Source organism: Paramormyrops kingsleyae, chromosome 15 (assembly GCF_048594095.1).
Source record: "Paramormyrops kingsleyae isolate MSU_618 chromosome 15, PKINGS_0.4, whole genome shotgun sequence".
In the NCBI taxonomy this organism is placed as follows: Eukaryota; Metazoa; Chordata; class Actinopteri; order Osteoglossiformes; family Mormyridae; genus Paramormyrops; species Paramormyrops kingsleyae.
Genome location: NC_132811.1, coordinates 24,246,242 through 24,265,718, shown reverse-complemented (window position 1 = coordinate 24,265,718; position 19,477 = coordinate 24,246,242). Strand labels below are relative to the sequence as shown.

At 46.1% G+C, this 19,477-nt stretch overlaps 2 protein-coding genes across 5 annotated transcripts in view; one reads left to right on the top strand and one right to left on the bottom strand.

Moving 5' to 3' along the window:
* Positions 1-19,477, top strand: part of bcar3 (BCAR3 adaptor protein, NSP family member) — a 62,870-nt gene that overhangs the window by 10,070 nt on the left and 33,323 nt on the right. Inside the window, exons 2-4 of one of the 3 annotated variants that reach the window (XM_023821382.2) lie at positions 2,943-3,175; positions 6,578-6,692; positions 18,968-19,292. In XM_023821382.2, the coding sequence (XP_023677150.2) occupies positions 3,086-3,175; positions 6,578-6,692; positions 18,968-19,292 (530 nt within the window). In that variant the 5' untranslated portion in view covers positions 2,943-3,085. Of the gene's footprint in view, positions 1-2,796; positions 3,176-6,577; positions 6,693-14,389; positions 14,771-18,967; positions 19,293-19,477 lie in introns of those variants that run through there. The other 2 variants (XM_072699743.1, XM_023821383.2) reach the window with 2 other exon arrangements.
* Positions 1-19,477, bottom strand: part of paox1 (polyamine oxidase (exo-N4-amino) 1) — a 62,813-nt gene that overhangs the window by 24,831 nt on the left and 18,505 nt on the right. The window lies entirely within an intron of this gene.

Genomic DNA, 19,477 nt, shown 5'->3' with positions numbered 1-19,477 from the left:
GGGGGTGGGGGGGGGCTCAGCTCGGGCCTAGCAGGCCTTGTGCAGCATTGCTATGACTCATGGCCAATGAGTTAGTGTGCCTATGGTGTGTCAAAGTCTCGTGCCTCTCTCCACACACCCCAAAGTCCCACAGATGCATAAGATGAGCTTTCACACTGAAGTTCCGGAACCTAGCCCTGGCTCCGAGTTCCTGGGCTGTCTCGACCAGGGACTTTTGTAGCATCCTGGCCATGTGACATTTTCACACCTCACCAGAGGAACTGGGATTTTCCTGCTAAATAAACTTGTGTGAAGCAAAATGGTTGTAGGTTAATCTTCACTCATCATTTTGTACAAAACTACACCTCCACGTCAAAACAATGGAGGATAAATAAGCTGTTTTGTTAGTTGTTTGTTAGCTAATGGGGGGATTGATCATGATCAAAATGGGATACAGCCTTTCATTATATTTTATTTATATAACCCGTAACATGTCTATAACTCACTATTAAATCTGGCCAGCAGATCGATCTTTTGTTTTCCACAAAATAAAAAAAGATATAATATCATTTCGCCAAAAAGCACTGGCAAGTTTCAGTTCTGGCACCGAAGATATCACACAAAAACACAGAGGTTATTGATGGAATTAATTATCACTGTTAGCGCCTCCCCAGTAGTTTGTATCCCAATGAAAAGTACCTAGTCTGGAGTAGGCACTAAAAAATGGTTCCAGAACTGCCTGCAGGTAACTACAATGGGGCCGGGCTCCTGAATTGTGATCATGAGAAAAGTTGCTAGTTTCAGAAAAAGGTTCTGGTTCCTGTGGTGTGAAAGTTCCCAAGGACATTCCCAGGAACTGAGAGATCTCTAGAGATGGTGCTCTGCCTTTAGCCCATTCACCGGCGCCATTGAAACTCAATCCCACGCTCTACGAGGGTCAAGGAAACTGTTCGAGTTCTGGATCATCACCCACACAAGTTGTGCTCAGGCCATGTGTACGTGTGTCTTTGTGCGCGAATGCAGTAGGTAGGGCTGAGCTCTTTTGGTGGCATTCTGAGTTCTCCCAGCTGGAGCTACAGGCTGACTCTCTACAGTGTTTCCACATACCATTTAGAAAGGCACCAAGTAAAAGCATCCGGATCAAGTGAGAATCTGCTTCACCAGGACTGTCTGATGGTGCCAATTGCAAACTAATGCACAGAAACGCATAATTGCCCATATTTCAACACCAGAGCATGTGGAGGAAGCCCACACAACATGAATCGAACATGCAAACACCACACAAGCAGAGCAGAGATAAGACTTAAACCCCAACCCCGGTGGTGTGATACACCAGTGCTATCCGAGCCACCATGGAATGATATAAAGAGAAATGAGTGTAACGCAAGTGGCATAGTCAATCCTGTGATGTAACAGATTAGAGGATTCAAAGACCCCCATATGTTCTGGATGCTTTGGGTAAACAGAAGAAGATAAGCATATACTTTATGCAGGCTAAGGACCAGCAGCATGTTTAACGATGTAACAGCAGCAATAGTAGCAGCAGCTGACATTCCTGGCAAGAACGTCTTTTCATGATTGGCCGCCTTGAGGAGCACTTTCGCAGGCCGTGAGTTCAGCTGTGGTGGTCCTCCCTGAGGATCACGATGGCTTTACAGCCGCATTGTTCCCCTGGGGCTTTACAAGCCCTGGTTTTGCACCTCCTGCCTGATTTTTATGGGCCATTATTTAGGAATGCATTAGGGGTTATTAAAGTGAAGGGGGGGGGAGGTTGTTATCTGTGTCAGTGGCAGATGTTTGCATCAGGAGGAATCGGTAATGAGCCTGGACCAGGAGGGGTGTCAGAGGGTGAAAGCTCTTAATCACTGTCACTCCCACAATGGTGGCTGTTCAAGCCGAGGCTGACCGCAGGGAGGGCTGACCCTAGCGAAAGCTCCCTGTTCGGCACCAAATCCCGGTGATCCTCATGCCCTCACTGGTTTTACGTCTCCCGGCTGATGCTCCGACCCAAAGGCTAACAGCGTATGACCTCTCTTCAGTGAGCTGACTTTACACCACAGTAATTCACTTCAATGACCATGCTCTGGGCAAAAAAAATTGCACCCCACCTGGCATTCACCAACCGGCCCCGGGGGCCCAAATACCACCTCACCCAAATCATCTGACTGAAAGTTAAAATACATGTTTATTTTTAAATACATAAAGTATCAATTGATAGCAGTGTTCTGACAACGACCTGTCTGATACTGCCTCCAGATTAGGGAGAAATGTTGGGGCGCACTAATCTCGATCTGACACCCCCGGGCGTCCTGACATGGAACAGTCCCAGAGCTGCCAACTCTTCCCCTTTGTGTGGATTTTAAAAAGAGCTGAAAGTTACTGGCCAAGCTGGGAGTCTGGCCCCCTCCTTGCTGTAACCTGACACCACTGGTAGAGAGGCAGCACTTGACAAAGCACTTTTGTCTGAAAGGTGATGACATGCGGTAACCTTTACCTGGCCGAGCTCAAGTGATATCTCAGGGCACTGTCACAAGGGCGCAGATTTCAAAGGAGCACATTACTTTTTCCATACGAAATGTATCGCTGTCTCAGAGTCTTTTGGGAGTGCTATGCATTGATTTTTATATTCATTTAACTTTTTTATATATCAGTAAATATTTGCATGTATCTTGGGGTTAGGGCAGACATCCTCAACAAAAACACAACACATGTAACTGGTTTCAAGATAAAAGCACATTTGAGTGATACCCAAATTATGTCTTCCTGACATAGGGTGTGTAAAAACAAATCCACTGTAGAAATACCCTTTTATGTGGACTAAATCATTTTTATGAGTCTGGATTAGTCACAACGTTGATTATTTTGTCAGTTTTGAAAAACTGCAAATGAATCACATATAACTCAGATGTGATGCAGCTGAGAACTTCCCATGTTCTCTAAACCTCTGATCTTTACCTTATCAGGGACTCTGATTCTGTGCAGTCCTGAATGCTGTGGATTTAAGCCTTGTCCTCATGCTACGGCAAACCTCCTGAGCCCTCCTGCACACCCACAGACGCCCCCCCCCCAGGCGACACCGCTCTACGGGGGAAGCGGAGGGCGTACCATGAAACACATGGCCATTTCTAAATGGCTGACCCAGCTGGACCTCCGGGAGTACCTCAGACTCTTTGATGAGGAGTACGATGGAGTGGAGGTAAGAGGATCTCTTAAGGCGAGGAGACCACCCCTGCAGGCCGATCAAAGCCTACACGCGACAACAGTCATTACGTTACATGTTATAACCCAAAGAGTCCATCTTACAATATAATGTTAGTATTAGAGCAAAGAATATCACCCTGCTGACAAGTTACAATTTAATAGTTGTTATTGCTTATTAATCAATCCCAATGAAAATTACATTGATAAAAGACGCTGTGTTTTTGTTGTCCGTGAGCAGGTTGAAAACCTTAGGTAGAGTAGCAGGAACAGGAACCTGATGAAGATGACACATTGATGTTGAGACTCATGACTCAGTACGGTAGCAGTTACTCACTGAAATAGGGCACCGCTTCTCTTCTCACTCTCAACGGCTGGCGGCTCTGTGTTGTGCCTCTCCTGGATTTCGCTGCACTGCAGGTTGCCATTTATCACATGGAGATGTTATCCAGATCTCAACAGATGGATATTTGACACACTCTTGGTGCTCACTGTGCCGGTTTGACACAGCTGTCTCCGTGATACAGGGCAGAGTAGTTAGCTCACAGTGGCCAATAGGTTGCCATGCCAAGACAACTTCTGTGAGGTTCGTGGGGATCATACGATATGAACGTTTGGAGCAAACACAAAAAGGAAATGATCATGTAGCCATGGAATTTGACAGGGTGTTATTAACAAAATGTTTGGGACTTTATTGAGTAAATTAGTGAGGAAATGGGGAAGTTGACCTTCGTATCCCGTTTTCTGAAAGCCTGGCATAGCCATGAGTCAGAGCACTTTATCCAGTTAACAGCTTGTCAACAGTGTGTCCAGGCTACCGAGGCAAAGGTAGGAAGAAGTTTAATGATATCAAGCCTTCGAATTGAGTAAACATGCCAGAAGGCTGTAACTCCTGCTCCCCATTCGCTCTGACTCACGGTTACTGTTTTTGTAAGAAATAGCCAGCCTTCAGTCAAGGCACACATCAGTGCCTTTGAAGAATGTGGCGCTCTTTGCACACCGTGTAAACAGGTCGCTGACTACACTAATCCACACACCTGGAATCAGGACCAACACACTCACAGCAAGATGGATTTCATGGATATGTGCTTTTCAAGATATCAGCAAAGTATGCTGGACGAAGGAATGCTTACAAATCACTACTTACTGTACAACAATTAATGAAATGTAAGTGGAGAAAAAATTATGATGTCTTGTTCTTTAGAAGATGGCATCATAGTGTTGGAGACAGAGGCCACTTGGCTTACTGTGTGGGGACCCTTGTCCACCCTCAGCCCCAGGTGCAGAACTGACTCACTTCTGCTCTCGGCTGGAAAGAATGGGCGCGCTGTGCACTTGTGAGAAGTCGTTAATAAGCCTGATTCCCGAACGTGGAGGTCATCGCATCTCCTCACGTCCCTGCCATGCACTGTCACAGTCTGGGGACAATGACTCTATGCAAATGGTCACTGGAAAATGGCCTAAATCTTGTGTCTGCCAACAAAGTAGGTCACCTGCTCTAGTGAAATGCTACAATGCCACAGGAAGACACACAAAAAGTTGATGAAATAGCTATTAAGACTTGATGAACAGATAGACCATTAGTAGCTTCATTAAAGTTTCTCCCCAGAGACGGTGGCTGCTCCTTAGGTTGTTTATCTGGAAAATGGGATCAGGTTAGAGGAGAAGTGCAGAGCACAGAATGTGGGGACACTTATGATGAAGGATATTATGTATGTGGGAAACATTCAGCCCCCCGCGCACTGGGACCCCGATGTTCATGGGGGGGGGAGGGGGGCACATCATGAAATACAAGACAGATTATGACCCGTACTGGTCCAAAGCTTCAAAACTGGACACAGAATTTTATTTTCAAAACAGAGCGATCCCATGAAATAGCATTTCCCAATTCGGTCCTCGGAGGCCCCCACACCAGTCCACGTTTTCGCTCTTTCCCAGCTCCCAGTAATGTGGACTGTCTGCCAGGGAGCTGGGAGGCAGGAAACACATGGACCAGGGGGTCCCCGAGGAGCGGATTGAGAAGCACTGCCATAAAATGCAGGATGATCCTCTGAAATACAGGACAGATAGCAGCTCTACTTGGAGCTGGAAAGCAGTGTGTCAGTCACGGCCTGATCCAGCCTGGGCCCGAGGTGGGCAGGCGCTCACTGCTCCCAGACAGTGTGAATTTGAAGCAGGCCTCGTGGTTAAGGAATCCTCAGGCACCTTCTGTGATTTCAAAGCCCCTGAACCACCCTGGCTTTTTACTGGAGACACTTATCGTAAATCGCTGTTACAAGACGGCACATGCACAGCGGGGGCATACAAAGCGGTGCAGATGACTGCAAGACGTGTGTGTTCGGTACAGTCATCGCCCAGGCCGCCTCAATTCCCTCTGCTTTCCCTCTGGAAAGTCCCAGCATCCGTGAGGCATCCAGGGGCAGCCAAGGCAAGACAACCGGAGTGATAGCGGGTCAGAGGAGGATCGCAGGGGCCCGGCGGCAGCCTCAGGCTCACAGTACCTGTCGATATGGGCACAGCCGACCATGAAACAGGGCAGAGATAAAAAGGAGGGATGCCAGATGATCAGCGAGATTCCCCTCAAGATTCCCACAGAGGAATACCGAGATATGAGGAACAATCATGCACTAGGTAGTCATTTGGTTATGAAGAACCTCCCCCCCAGCAAATTATAAATTTTACTATAAAAAAAGAGAGCAGTGGTTATTTTGGGGGGGGGGGCACATAAATCTAAATATGAATATTAGGCATCTAGCAAATAAGGGAATATTATCAATTAATCTGCTTGTTATAAACCTTATTCCACCAGGCTTCATAAAGCTTAACCATAGCAACAGGCACAGACTGTGACACAGTTAGCTAACAGCCCTGGTTCCACTGCACCTCTAGCCATGCTGACAGGCTGCAGCAAGGGGAAATTAATAAAGATAAATAAATAAATGAAAATATTAATAAAGATAAATGAATAAATGAATATATTTTGGAACCCTTACATAATATCAATGACTCAATACTTACAGTATGCAAAAAGGCAGTATTAGATACGCATGGACTGTAATTATTGAAATAGAAGACAGGCAGTGCTGTTTTTGTGCACAAGTTTGATGCTTCCCCAGTGTACTGCAGCTGTAGAGAAAAGTTCCACAAAATTCCACAAAAATGCAAATATGATGGGGGTGGCCAATGGGGTGGCCAGGTTTCAGTTTGGGAGGGGGCATGGCCATCGCTTGCACCCCCCAGATCCGCGTATGTTTTCATGTCTGAACACTTTTCCTTATATAGAATACAGACCTATGATTTGCCACATAGTGGAGCTGATTAGAGGCTGAGAGCTCGGGGCGCCCCCATCTGGCCGAAGCATGCACCGGCACTCATAGTGTCCCTTTCGTCCTTCACGCAGGACCTGCTGGGCCTGACGGAGCTGGACCTGCAGCAGCTGGGCGTCCACAACCGTGTGCATCGAGTGCACATGCTGTCCAGCATCCGTGTGCTGCAGGAGCGCGAGAGGGCCGTGGGTGAGTCTCAGCAAGATCTACATCCCACAAGTGATTTATCCGACTATTCGTGTGAAAGTGAAGATCAGGTAACTTGCCTGGGCCTTTGAGTCAGGCCATTCAATTGGCTACTTCTGCTAAAAAGGGTGCGAATACAAACAAGTAACTTCACAAGGTGTCATTGGTCCATTTGGGGCAATGAAGGCCAGAAACAGGATTAGGACTTGATATGGCAGCCTTTCTTTCTGTTTATACCGACACAAAAACAACACAGGGGGGAAACGGGTGTTTTAAGCGGAGCAGAATCACTCACTTTACTCCAAAATCCACACGGCTGACCAAACAGGACCGGCTCTTATCGGCTAGATCTGCCAGACCTGTTTTTACAGACCACGGTCAGGCCCTGTTTCCCGCCTCCTGTGCTCTGTTTATGTTGGGCTGCTTGTGCCTGACAGGGTGTCTGGTCTGAGAGGGAAAAGAGCTTATGAGGCATTAACGCGAAGGCCGGAATCGTGCGATGGGAGCTGCTGTACCCACACGCTGAACCTCGCCTCGCCGGTCCAGGGGCACGAGATGAATGGCATCATCTTCTGAGAAGGAAATCTCCATCTGCTACAGCACTGTAGACCACCCAGAGGTGCTACCGCACGCCCTCTTAATGACAATGCTCTTCATAATCTGCCCAAACACAAAGCAGTCACTATCTTCTTTAAAGTCAAGAGCACTTACTGGCTGAATTTCCTTCATGTGCATCCTTTGTTTAGCTCCTAAACCAGAGCGTGCCATTGAACTGGGACTAATGTTACATGCTGATCGGGGAATTACTGTGATTATTACCGTGATATTAGGGTCTCAGTGAAGGCAATCAGGAGAACAGGAAATTCATCAGAATATAAATACGGTCAGAGAGGGGAGTGCCGATTGGCTGCCAGGAGAGAAAGACATAACACCTCATCACAGTAAGCACAGATAGCACGCGGCTCTGTTTCCGCCTGCCATGGAGACACAATGACATGCCCCAGCCCCCCCCCCCCCCGGCTCAGAGGAAGCCACGGGTAGTGGGAACGCATCCCAGTGTCCAACAGGTGATTATGCACTCGTCACCTGGCGCTGGGTGCAGAGCCGGCGGTCTGCCCCGCGGCAGTGAGCCTCGCTGTGTAATTAAGCGCTAAGGGAGCGTGTATAAATTGTCAGTACGGATTGCAGGCAGGCCGCTGCTTGCTTGCGGCACATCGGGAGCAGGCAATAAGGGGATTCGCACTCAGAATCACTGGTTGGTTAACAGGCTCAGCCCGGCAGGACTTTGCCAGTACGCATCACCACCTTACCTTCAGCGGGGGGCAAGGGACCGGGAACCATGTGCAGGGGGCTTTTCGGTAACACTGGTATCTATTTACACATTAATCTGTGCACTTTTAGTTTGACATGTTCCAAAGGCATCAGAGTTATTGCTAGGAGCCCTAAGATAACAGAGATGGGGGACATATGGCCAGGGTTGCCTGTTGAAGTGTGTTAAAAGTCTGTTTAACAACTGACCTTTTTCATCAATTGCCCCTGGTCAGCCTCACAACATGGTAACTCCTCTCTGGCTTCATTATAGTATGTCCATCCATCCATCCATCCATCCATCCATCTTTTATCATAAAAAAATCTGTTATTTTATTATTATAACAAAAGTATTAACCTAAGTATTAACTTATGGTTACCATTATGAACATTAATATTAAGAACTCTTTAAAGGGCACTAGGGTCTGGATTCAATTTTCATATAAGAACCACTTTTCTCTACAAATCTTTATGAAAATAAATAAGAATTAACTGAAAATATTAAACATTTATTATCAAAATACAGGGATAAAGATATTGTGCTTTCCTGAGTGTCCATCCATCCATTTCCAGGGACTACGTTTCCCGTACAGGGTCACGCTGTTATTCAGACAATAATATATATTTTTTTACCATTTAATAATAATGAATAATTCAATATTTTAATGAACAATATACTCTACAAATACACACAGGCTGTGTGTATATAGGATATTTCATATCGTATTATTACGCCCAGCTGAAAAAAAACAGTACTAGTGAATGTGCTTAGCATTAGCATGTTAGCATTATTTTGGGGACCGCATATGCTGGCTTTGTTTAGGTAGGACCCTGATGCATCATCCTGATGGAGGAGGGGGAGACTAGCATTGGGGCTGTTGTGCTGCGGATTCACTGACATGTCAGGCGCCTGAGAGCTGCCCCTCTAGGCTAGATCTGTGCTCCCCTTAACTGCACTGCAGAAAAGAGATCCTCAGAGCAGAGGGCAAAGACCTGGCAGTGTGCACTGGAGCAGCACCCACTAACCTAAATGTGGACTCCAGCGAATAGCCGGTAGACTTTCACTGAATGAGAGAGACACAAGTTCTAACTCACTTAAGAGGAAACCAGGGAACAGATGAATGGAGTGAACAAATGTCCGAGTGATAAAAATGGGAATGCAGATTCCATTCTGCAAGTGCAAAAACATGGAAACAGCAGAGAGTGAACAAAACTGAAATTAAATGAAATGATAACACAAATGCCATAGCAATATATGGACATTTCATGAAAAATATGATAAGGAAAGAAACCCATGAAAGGAAACTTAGATCCAATTGCATGGTTTGAGGTACTATGAAAACAGTTTATAACTTTGGAATGTTTCAGGATAATTTTGTATTAGATTTCTTTAATCACGCTCATTTCCTATATATATCTGTATTCCTTGGTTAGGCAATACATACTGTATGCTTTTGGGACCAGTCCACCAGCACTGCCACAGACACTTCTTTGCTAGCGCAATAACTCAAAAAGTATTTGACAGACCCTTTTCAAGGTATGCAGTCACATTGTCCATATGATAAACTGGAATGGATTAAATTTTTAAACAGATCGCTTAGTGATAGCAAACAAAATGGCACTTGAGCCCATTAGTGCGATAACTCAGAAATTAGTTGAAGGATCTTTTTCAAGCTGTGCATTGTATGGGTAACGATCTGGAAGTGTTCGAATTTTCTGACTAATCGCTCCTAAAATTGAAGCAATGCTGCTTAGTTGGAATTTGATCGTGTCATTTTGGCCCTATTCTTGTCAGTTGTGGAACATGAAAGAACAGGCTGGTGAACCTGATTACATTAAGACAGACTTACAGGACTACATTAAGAAATACAGGTAACCACCTACCTGGTGAGGAAAGATCGTGCAAATTGGCATGTAAGTGGAATGTGCAATACCTGTAAATGAATGTGTAGTTTCAGAGTCATGACTAGGGTACAAACACATTTATTGGCTTTTACATTTCCATATGATCCTTCCAGTCATTCTAGAAATTGTAGCGGTTGGGGGTGTGAGTGACTCAGTCCGGTGACTCAGTAGGTAGCACTGTTAACATCCACCACTAGGGTTGTGGGTTCTGATCCAGTTCCTACTTTCTGAGTTGTGTGGGTTTCCGTTGCATATTTTGGGTGTCCTCCTGCCCTGAGTTGCTTGGGACCCCTGTCCAGGATCAGTCACACCACATCTGGACAAAACATAATTAAAGACGTGGATAGAGAATGACCTGTTGAATGTTTAAGATGGCGCTGCCACCTTGTTTGTTGTAGGTTACACCATACATACCCTAGAGGGCGCAGAATGTGGAGGTGACGTATGTCTGGTGGAGCTCCAATCTACAGGCGTCTGCAGCTAGTCCCTCTTACAATTTTGTCTGAAGTACAGAGCCAGGGGGGTATTCCATGAAAGTAGCTAAAGAAAGGCAGACTTTCCCGAAAAAGTCAGACTCAACCAAGCACCATCTCTACACTTAGCCTCATTTCGTTCCACGAACGCAGTTCAGCTTTAACTAATCAAGGCTCATTCAAGACAGACTTGCATAGTCTTACTTCAAGCCCAAATGAATGGATGAACGATAAATCGACCAAATGAGTCGGAAAGCCTGTAAAACGAGAGCGGTGTTTCTTTCCGCTGCAGAACAAACGCTGCTGATGGAGCTGTATGAAAAATACAAAGATGTAATCGCTAAAAAAGGCAATACTGTGGCCATAACTACAGCCAGAGAGTTGGCTTGGCATTGAATTGCAGACAGGCTAAATGCGTAAGTTACGTAAATGTTGCAAGTGCCTAGTACGGTGATAAAGTGGTTTATGCTATTGCCTTACAATGTGAAAGTTCCTGGTTCGATCCCCATAGCCAACAGGGAACCTTCTGGGTTGAGTTCACGTGTCATTTTTACTGTATAATGCTATTCTGTATTATTTGATCATAATGCCATTAATTGCATCCGTGTGCAATGTTCTGCACAAATAACCATATCTTGTTTTTGCTATTTTAGTAATAAACTTTAGACAGTGACTAAACAAAATATAAATATATCTTCCTGTTCATATTATTTTAACGGATTTTTTTTTCTATTTCAGTCATTGCATTATCATGTTTGACCTTTGTAATATGCGTATGCTTTGATTTTACAGTAAAATACCGTTATAACGGACTTAAAGGGACCTGGCAAAACAGTCCGTTATATCCAGAGTTGCTGTATGCCCAGAACACAACTACAGGACACCATTTACTCATGTCACACCCCAGCAGACAAACTTGCACGTGGTATAGATTATGATATTGTACATATAGTAATCCAACTTCACCTGACCAGATGCGTGACTATTAATAATCCCAACTACATATCTCCGCTGGATATCACCTGCACGCTACGCGCCTTGTACGCGGAGCCTGCATGTCCGTTATAGCGGAACAAAACTACAGCCAAAAAGCGGCCCTGGGGACCAAATTGTTTGCCCGTTATAAGCGAAATTCCGTTATAAGCGAGTCCGCTATATCCGATGCATTTTCTGCGCGCGGCCGGGACCAGCGGACCTCGTCCGTTATAAGCGAGTCCACTATAACGAGATTTTACTGTAATTATTTTAGAATTAATTGGAATGCTAAGACGTGATTTTACAGGCTTTATTATATTGATTATGTAGCAATCGCAGCTCTGTTCTCCATATTATGGAAGTATCACGTAGAACTTTACTTCAGAAAAGATGGTTTTTATTCTCTGCTTTCTCGTCTTGTTTTTACTCACAGCACTGACTACAGGGTTCCGTTTTTTTATATACGTATATACAAGACTCATTCTCCCGCTAACTCAAATTAAATCATGTCATTTTTGGTATACCTTGCAGGTTAACAAAATAATTCAATCAGATAATGTAAAATATTATGACAGACGAGGACACATAATTCAACAGATTACATGACATGAGTAGTAAGATCGCGGAATTTCGTCCGGCGGAACGATCTGGGAATCTGTTCCCGCACGTTCTTTGAGACAACGCTAAACTAAGCGAGACAGTTAACCTGATCCGGAGCAGACTTGTTCACTCACCTAAGTTACCATGGTAGCTCAGCGGGGATTCATTTAAGACACATTGATTGGAACGGAATTCCCACTTAAATTAGCCAGACTTGTGGAAATAAATCAGACTTTCCCTTAATCCTGCTTCGTGTAATACCCCCCAGCTTAAGTGTTTCAAATAAATAAACAAACAGTCACTGTAAGACTGCTGGCAAAATATCTTGAAACACCTCCTGCAAGTAGATAATGACTGAAGTTGTGCATTGGTTGACTTCAGTACCTTCTGAATTATTCGCTCTTGTCTTTGGTAGTCCAAGCCCTTAACAGTATCTCATCATTAACACTTTTGACTATCATGTACTGTTCCTCTTTAAATCTTCTCTTGACCTCTTCTTGATGACAATTCGGAGTAACATGAGATGCCAGATGATGTTTGCTCATGCAGGAGCATGCAGATGAGCTGTTATTTATGCCTGATAGAAAACATTAGTTACCATGGTAAGAAGATTCCACGTCGGGTTCAGCTGAGACTCTGATCCAAAGATAGCATGTCTCAGCATCACCAAGGATGTCGATTTGCCTCCTTAGGTTTCCATGGGTTGAGATTTGCATTTTAATCCTGAATAAAAAAAATGTTTTGGGACTGAAGTGAAAATATTGAAAAACATAGTTTCAATCGGAGGAAGTAACTACATGAAATATATAAAAAAATAAGTATCACAAAAATATGAAGAACCACACTGTATCAGTACGCTAACATCCCTAGTGCTCGCATAGTTACCTACAATTTTAGTGCACTAGGGATTTCCAGTGTCTGTCCATCACACTGGAATAAACTTCATTTATTGTTTTGTTTCATTTTGAAGTTTAGCTTTTCGGAGCTGTCTAAAACGGCCAGAACATCCAAGGAAACGCTGACAACTAATGGGGTCATTTGATTCTCATTTGCGTTTTGTTTAAAGCTGTTTCTTTCAGCTTTGGTTCCTGTGATCAAGGAGATAGAGCATCTGCCCAGAAGTACCAAAACAAAGTATTCTTAACAATGATATGGCTGGTATTTTTATTGAATAGTTTCTTTAGTGACTGACCCATCACAGACTGTCCAGAAGTTTATGATCATCTCTGTGATCCGTGTCTCTTCATGAGTCATGAATGACTAAATGCTTGGTTTTGGGTTGGAAGTCAAGGATCAGCAAATTCCCGGAAAGTTTTCAAGATTAAGTATTTTGTCCCCAACTTTAGTTCTGAGGAAAAAGTTATTTGTAGTTTTTTATGTTTAAAGCTTATTCATGTCAGAGGTAGATAGTTCAGGTACAGAAAGTAAAAAAAAAAAAAACAGACCATATTGTTTCAACAAACCAGTTGAGTATAAAGTCATAGTTACAGATTACTCAACTGGTTGATTTAAACACAATCTTGGTCTGGATTTTTACTTTCTGGATCTGAATTATCCACCTGTGATTAATATTCATTCCTTCATTCTCCATACCCATTTGTGCTATGCAGGGTCATGGAGGTCTGGAGCCTGTCCTGATTACAATGGCAGGATAAGGTTTATTTCACAATCTCAGAGTACAAGAATCTCCACAATATTTGCCAAAATGAAGCCTCCCTTTAAAAGACACATTTTACTTATAGATAATTCAGCACCCAGACTGAAAGCATCTGCCCTGTGAAGAGGCCGGCTTGGCTGCAGGGCAGGTGAGCTGCCTAGCTGGACGGGCCGCGGCGGGTCGGCAGCCTGGGGATGCAGAGCATCAGATAAGGGCAGTTTGTGAGCAGGCAGGCTCAGCTCCTGCTGGACGCCGTGGCCATAAACCTTCTGGCCACGGAATGAGTGTCAGGGCAAGCGAGAAAATTTGCCGCAAAGGAGAGTGCGGCTCGTTTGCCGACCGCTATGCAGACTTTTAAACAGGGCCTTTTATTAGCTGCCCGAACACCCGCCTGTTGAATGTAATAAGAAGGGAACATTCAGGCATCCAGGCAGCGCAGGAGTGTCAATGTACGACACGAAACAAAAAACACACAGCGCCTGCCCCCTATGTCACGGGGCATGGCGTTGGTGTGAAGCTGCTGTAGGAGGAACAGACAAAACATGCTGTTTACCGTGGCCCACGCTGAAGAGCTCTGAACAGATAAGAGAACTGATTTATCCACAGATTCTTTTTTTCCCGGATTTATGTTATCGTATGTGATCTTTCCAGCCTTGTTGTCAATGTAACTAGAGAATAAGCCTTTCTCTTAGTGGCACGTGCAGCGTAAATACGCAGTGTGACTGCCTTGTGAGAGAGCACTGCGTGACAGTGTGAAAGTTTGGGTAAAGTTATAAACTTTCATGGGTGAGACCGTTACCATCTGGCAGAGAGTGGGCCTGGTGTTGGGGGCGGGGCCTGGACCGGCCTGGCCCTCTGCTCTCCCTCTGTTTCCGCCCAGCCTGGAGGGTGTGGCTGGAAAGCTATAAATCACTGCAGTGGCGGGGCGGTCCCACCAAGCCGCGGCAGAGAGGGGGAAGAGAGTGCACTGACTCGGGAGGGGCCAGAACACCGGCACAGCGTAGCACAACAGGGCTCGACTGGACCTGCAGTGCCCAGCACCAGGGGAGTGGTATTCCTGCTGGAGGGGGGCTGTCTGAGTACATGCCAGATTGCGGAATGTGACTTTGTCCTCCAGAACTGGACAAACCCTCCAACTGGACTTTGCAGAAGTTAAGAAACAGGTAAGCTGTGGTGATGGATCTGCTCTGGGATCAGTCAGACAGAGGTGTGTTATGGGACATGCAGGGTAAACGGCTTGAGGTGGAATGACACACATGGTTCACATGCACTTATTCATTTTTGGGTAAGGGACTGTGCAGATTCTACATTTAATACTCCTGGAATCTTGCTGCTGTGTAAACTGAAACTTCTCAAGGCATTTAAAACTGAGCGTTAACAATAAGCGTAATAGAAGATGCAATATCTGATTCTTACAAACTGGCAAGATGAACACGCATCAGGTAATTTTAATAAGTAAAGGGCAGATTCGGCTTTGGAGCTGTTGACAGGAATCTCATGGTAACGCTGGTGTGAGTTTGAAGTTTTCAGTCGTATAATTTGAAACAACGTTGGACAAGCCTGTTTGGGAATGGCTTTGCGGGACACGGGCTTTGTGGGATACAGGCAATTTGGGATAATGACGGATTATCTCAGGAGCCGTTTCATGTGACGGGTGGCGAGCAGAGTGAGAAAACAGAACTACTGAGTGTAAACTGAACGACACAAAGGTAGTGCAGCGGCTCATCCTGTGTGTGTGTGCATGAGTGTGGTATCACCAGGACAGCCTGCTTTTAATGACTCGCTGATTAATATGTCACATGCAGTCATGCCGACTGAAAGCCGCTCTGGGGGGCAGTCCTCCCCACCAACACAAGGGGAGGCCATTTATACCCCCCCAAGTCTCAACAATGCAAAGATGTGAAAGCAGTATCATGTGACACTGGCAGTTATTGTTCCCCTCGGCAGTAAGGAGTGAGGTGGCTGTGTCTCGGCTGCGCTGCCTGTCTGCGTCTGTGTGTAGCCACTTGCATGCTGCTACTCTTTCCTGCCTGCTTATCTGCGCTCTGCATTTTTTCCTGCCTCAGTGTTTTCTCTTTAACGGGCTCCTCAGTTCAGAGGAGTAATTAGGGGGCCAGGCTTGTCACATGTGCCTCCGAAGCGTGTGCTGCTGACGCACGAGCGGAAGGACGCTGGGGCACCGGGCCGCTGGGGCACTGGGGCCGCCCCACGCCACAGCCGATTGGCTCAGCCCGCTCTTTATTTTTAAACTTCCCCTTTCCGCTGATAAGCCTTGCGGCGTGGGCTGCCTCAGCCCCCTGAAGATGTGGATCGGGTGAGCGTGAGCCAGGACCTGCACGGAGAGTTCAGGAGGAGTGAAACAGATTTTGGAAGGAATGTCTGAGCTGTGGGTGACAAGCCGAAATGGGCATGAGCATCCTACAGAGATACCCAGCCTCCCCACTTCCATCCAGCACCTCCTCCTTCTCCTCCCACTTGCCTCCTTACCTCCTCCTTCCAGTTGCCTCCTCACCTCCTCCTCCCATAACCCTCCACACTTGTTGATTCCATTGTCTGTGCAGCCCAGGTCTGAATTCACTAATTCCCCGGCTTCCCAACAGAGTGCTGGGGGCAGGGATAAGCTTGGAGACCCAAACAATGAAAAATGGCTGTCTTCTTTTGGCTCTCCACATAGATTTTTGGATGCCATCAGTATGACCGGCAAATTAGAAATGACTAAAAAGGTCTGTGGGTAACTTTGGCTCAAGTCTGCATATCATGTGACCTGGCCAGAGTGTCACATCCATGGCATGGTGCTGCCTTGCAGTTTCTGCGAGTGGCCCCAGATCTCACAGACCTCCGCCAGGACAGACAGCTTGGATGCCGGTTGGGTTTGAGCTGCATAATGCAAACTTTGGGAGAGACTTCAGCCCATGTTGCACTGGATGGTGTGGAGAATGATGTCATTGGCAGGAAATGGTAAAGTATGGTGTGAGTGCAGAGCAGCAGCCGGTCCAGATCAAAAAGCACGACTGATACAGTCTGTGATGGTGTGTGGGGGAGGGGGGGTGCAGCTTTGGGGCGGGCTGCTCCCAGGGGCAACCCCTGATGTCATCTTTCACTTCAGCAGCCGCACAAAGGCGGGCGGGGGGACAAGTTATTCAGCGGCATTCCTGAAGGACCACGCTCATCTGACAGAACAACTGAGATCCTCTATGCTGGCACTCCGTGGGGGTTGGGCCACGGCAGCCAATCAGACGTGAGCCCAAAGAGATTAGACCGTGGAGGAGTTTTAGGGCAAGCATGTCTAACTCAGTACGAGGAGGCGTGTTATTGGTCTGCATCTGACCAGATTTGGGTAGTTTTACATAAGGCGTAACAATGAATTAGTCATAGAGATTTCAAAATATTTCACTGGTTACTTGATATATTTCAGGTCTACATGACATTTTATACTTGTACATGCTGTGGGGGAAAAAAGCATTAAGGTATCACAGATTCCTTAGTCAGGATTATATTTTACGCCAGATAATCATACTTGGCCCATTTAAGGTTTTTTTTTTAAATATCCTCTGCCTGTTCACACTGTCTTTTGCTGCTAAAACACCTTTAATGCATTAGTGCCCTACAGAGTGATGTCACATGAGGTCACCTGGTTTGGGTTCATGGAAAATGGGTGTGTTTTTCTTTCTTGTGAATGCCTGAATCACACGCTGGGCAGAAGATCTCCACTGTACCCACTTAGAAACAAGCATAAGTCGCATGCACTTCCAAACCCGTGTGAATCCCACAGTCTAGCACTTCCAAACCCGTGTGAATCCCTGAGGCCCAACGCCTTGATCATCCTGAGAGTGTCAGGCGGTGGCATTGCCTAGGAATGGTATAGGATGGCAATGCCCATTGACTCCTGGTAGGACTCTTTGATTTAACCATCAGAAAGCACTTGAGACAGCTTTGAAATCTTGCCCCGCCCAAGAATGTCTTTATCGCCTGGACCTCCAGTGAGAGAGTGCCCCTTGGAGGGGAGATTGAGTTTCACATCCTAAAACGCAGCTCCTGTGCCTCAGTGTGTGACTGAGCGTGTGCTGAATGGTGGTTAAAGAGGTCAGCGCACTTTCTGCGCTCAGCTGCTGTCTGGGTCACTGGGCTTTACTTACAGTCTCTCTTTCTGGGTGCTGCATCCATAGGAAGGTCCGTGCATGAAGGTCCCTGCTCATTCTTTGCACTTTTTTTCATTAAGAATAAGACCCCTGTATATTAGCTGCTATGTGCTTATCTTCCATTATATCTGTAAAACTGTAACGTATGAAGTAAATCAGGGCTTGTGGAATGTGTATTTTTAAAGTTTCACAAATTCAAAACCACCTGCAGATCTGAGTTTTAAGCCTTAAGACAGGGGTTTCAAACTCCAAACACAGAGGGCTGGAGCCCTGCACAGTTTTGGGTTTCCCCTCAATTAACACACCTGATTCAACTCCTTGTACTAATTACCACACTCTTGAGTTGAATCATTTGTGGTGGAACAGGGAAAGAACTAAGGTACACAGGGCTCCGTTCCCCCCAGGACTGGAGTTTGACATCCCTGTCTTAAGTTATAAAAAATGAAAGTTGTATTATATCAGGGGTCTCCAGCCCCAGCCCTGCACGTTTTTGGGGTTTCCCCTCATTTAACACCCGATTCAACTTCTCTGCTAATTACCACCCATTTCTGGAGCTGAATCAGGTGTGGTGGCACAGGGAAAGAACCAAGCTGTGTAGGGTTGGGGGTCTCTAGAACTGCCACTGGAAACCCCTGTATTATATTATATTATTATAAAAAAAGATGTTCCCAAGAACAGGTGAAGCAAACACTGGGGCGGCTATGAAGGGGAGGGGCCAAACCCCCAGATTTTACTAGTCTGTTCCTCTGGTTGTTTTGTGTTGGAAAGGCAGCAGTAATGAATAAGCACGTCTTCTCTGTGAGTAGATTCTTTATCCCAGCGCTACAATTAGTGGCGTCCTAGCCTTGACGAGGAATGCTGAGGTAAACATGTTTTGGGAGAGATCCCAATCTGCTGGCTTGTGGTTAAGGCACCACGGAGCTCAGCCTGAGGCCATTCCAGCACATCTTCTCACTGCAGGCGTACACTGCAGCCTTCCTGCCCTACAGTGCTAATTGTGCGTGGACTGAACATACCAGTAAAAAAAAAAGAGGTTAAAGGCCATCTGTGACTGATGACAGCTGTGACGGAGCGAAACTCTGAGACCTAGTTTCATAAAAAAGAACCCTGCTCCGATAAGCTTAAGTGCCCATACTTTCACCAAATGTGATGTCATAATATTGTTGTTTGTTCTGTGTGTGATGTCACAATGCTGTTGCTCGTTCTGAATGTGATCCGCAGAGCTGAGGATGATGTCACAGGGGAGGTTTGCCAGTCTGCCCCGAAACGTCCACACGGACCGCCAGTGCTCTCTGGCCTCCTCCATGGATCTGCTCAGCAGTCGGCCACCTGTTCTCGACGTGGAACCCAGGTTCCGGGGCGTCTCCATCCACGGAACCCTACCGCGTAAGAAGAAAGGCTCCTCACCGGCCTGGCCTTTGGACACACGTGGCCACACGGGCACCCTGCCAGCCCGCTCGCGCCTGCGGTCCCCCCAGCTCGTCCACAACGTCATCGTGGAACACGGGCCCCCACCAGCTGACATGGAGTACCCCCCCACCAACAGGTGACCACAGCCCACACCCTTTCTTGCTCATGCTCTCGTTACATCATTCATCTTGCTTACGAAACACAATCACAGAAAGTTAAGCTTAAAGATGGCGACACCTGCAAAGTTTTGGAAAGAAGCTGTGAGCTGTAAACACTGCCAGATCCTGCTGAGATGTGGCCCTTGGTATTAGTGACTCCCTC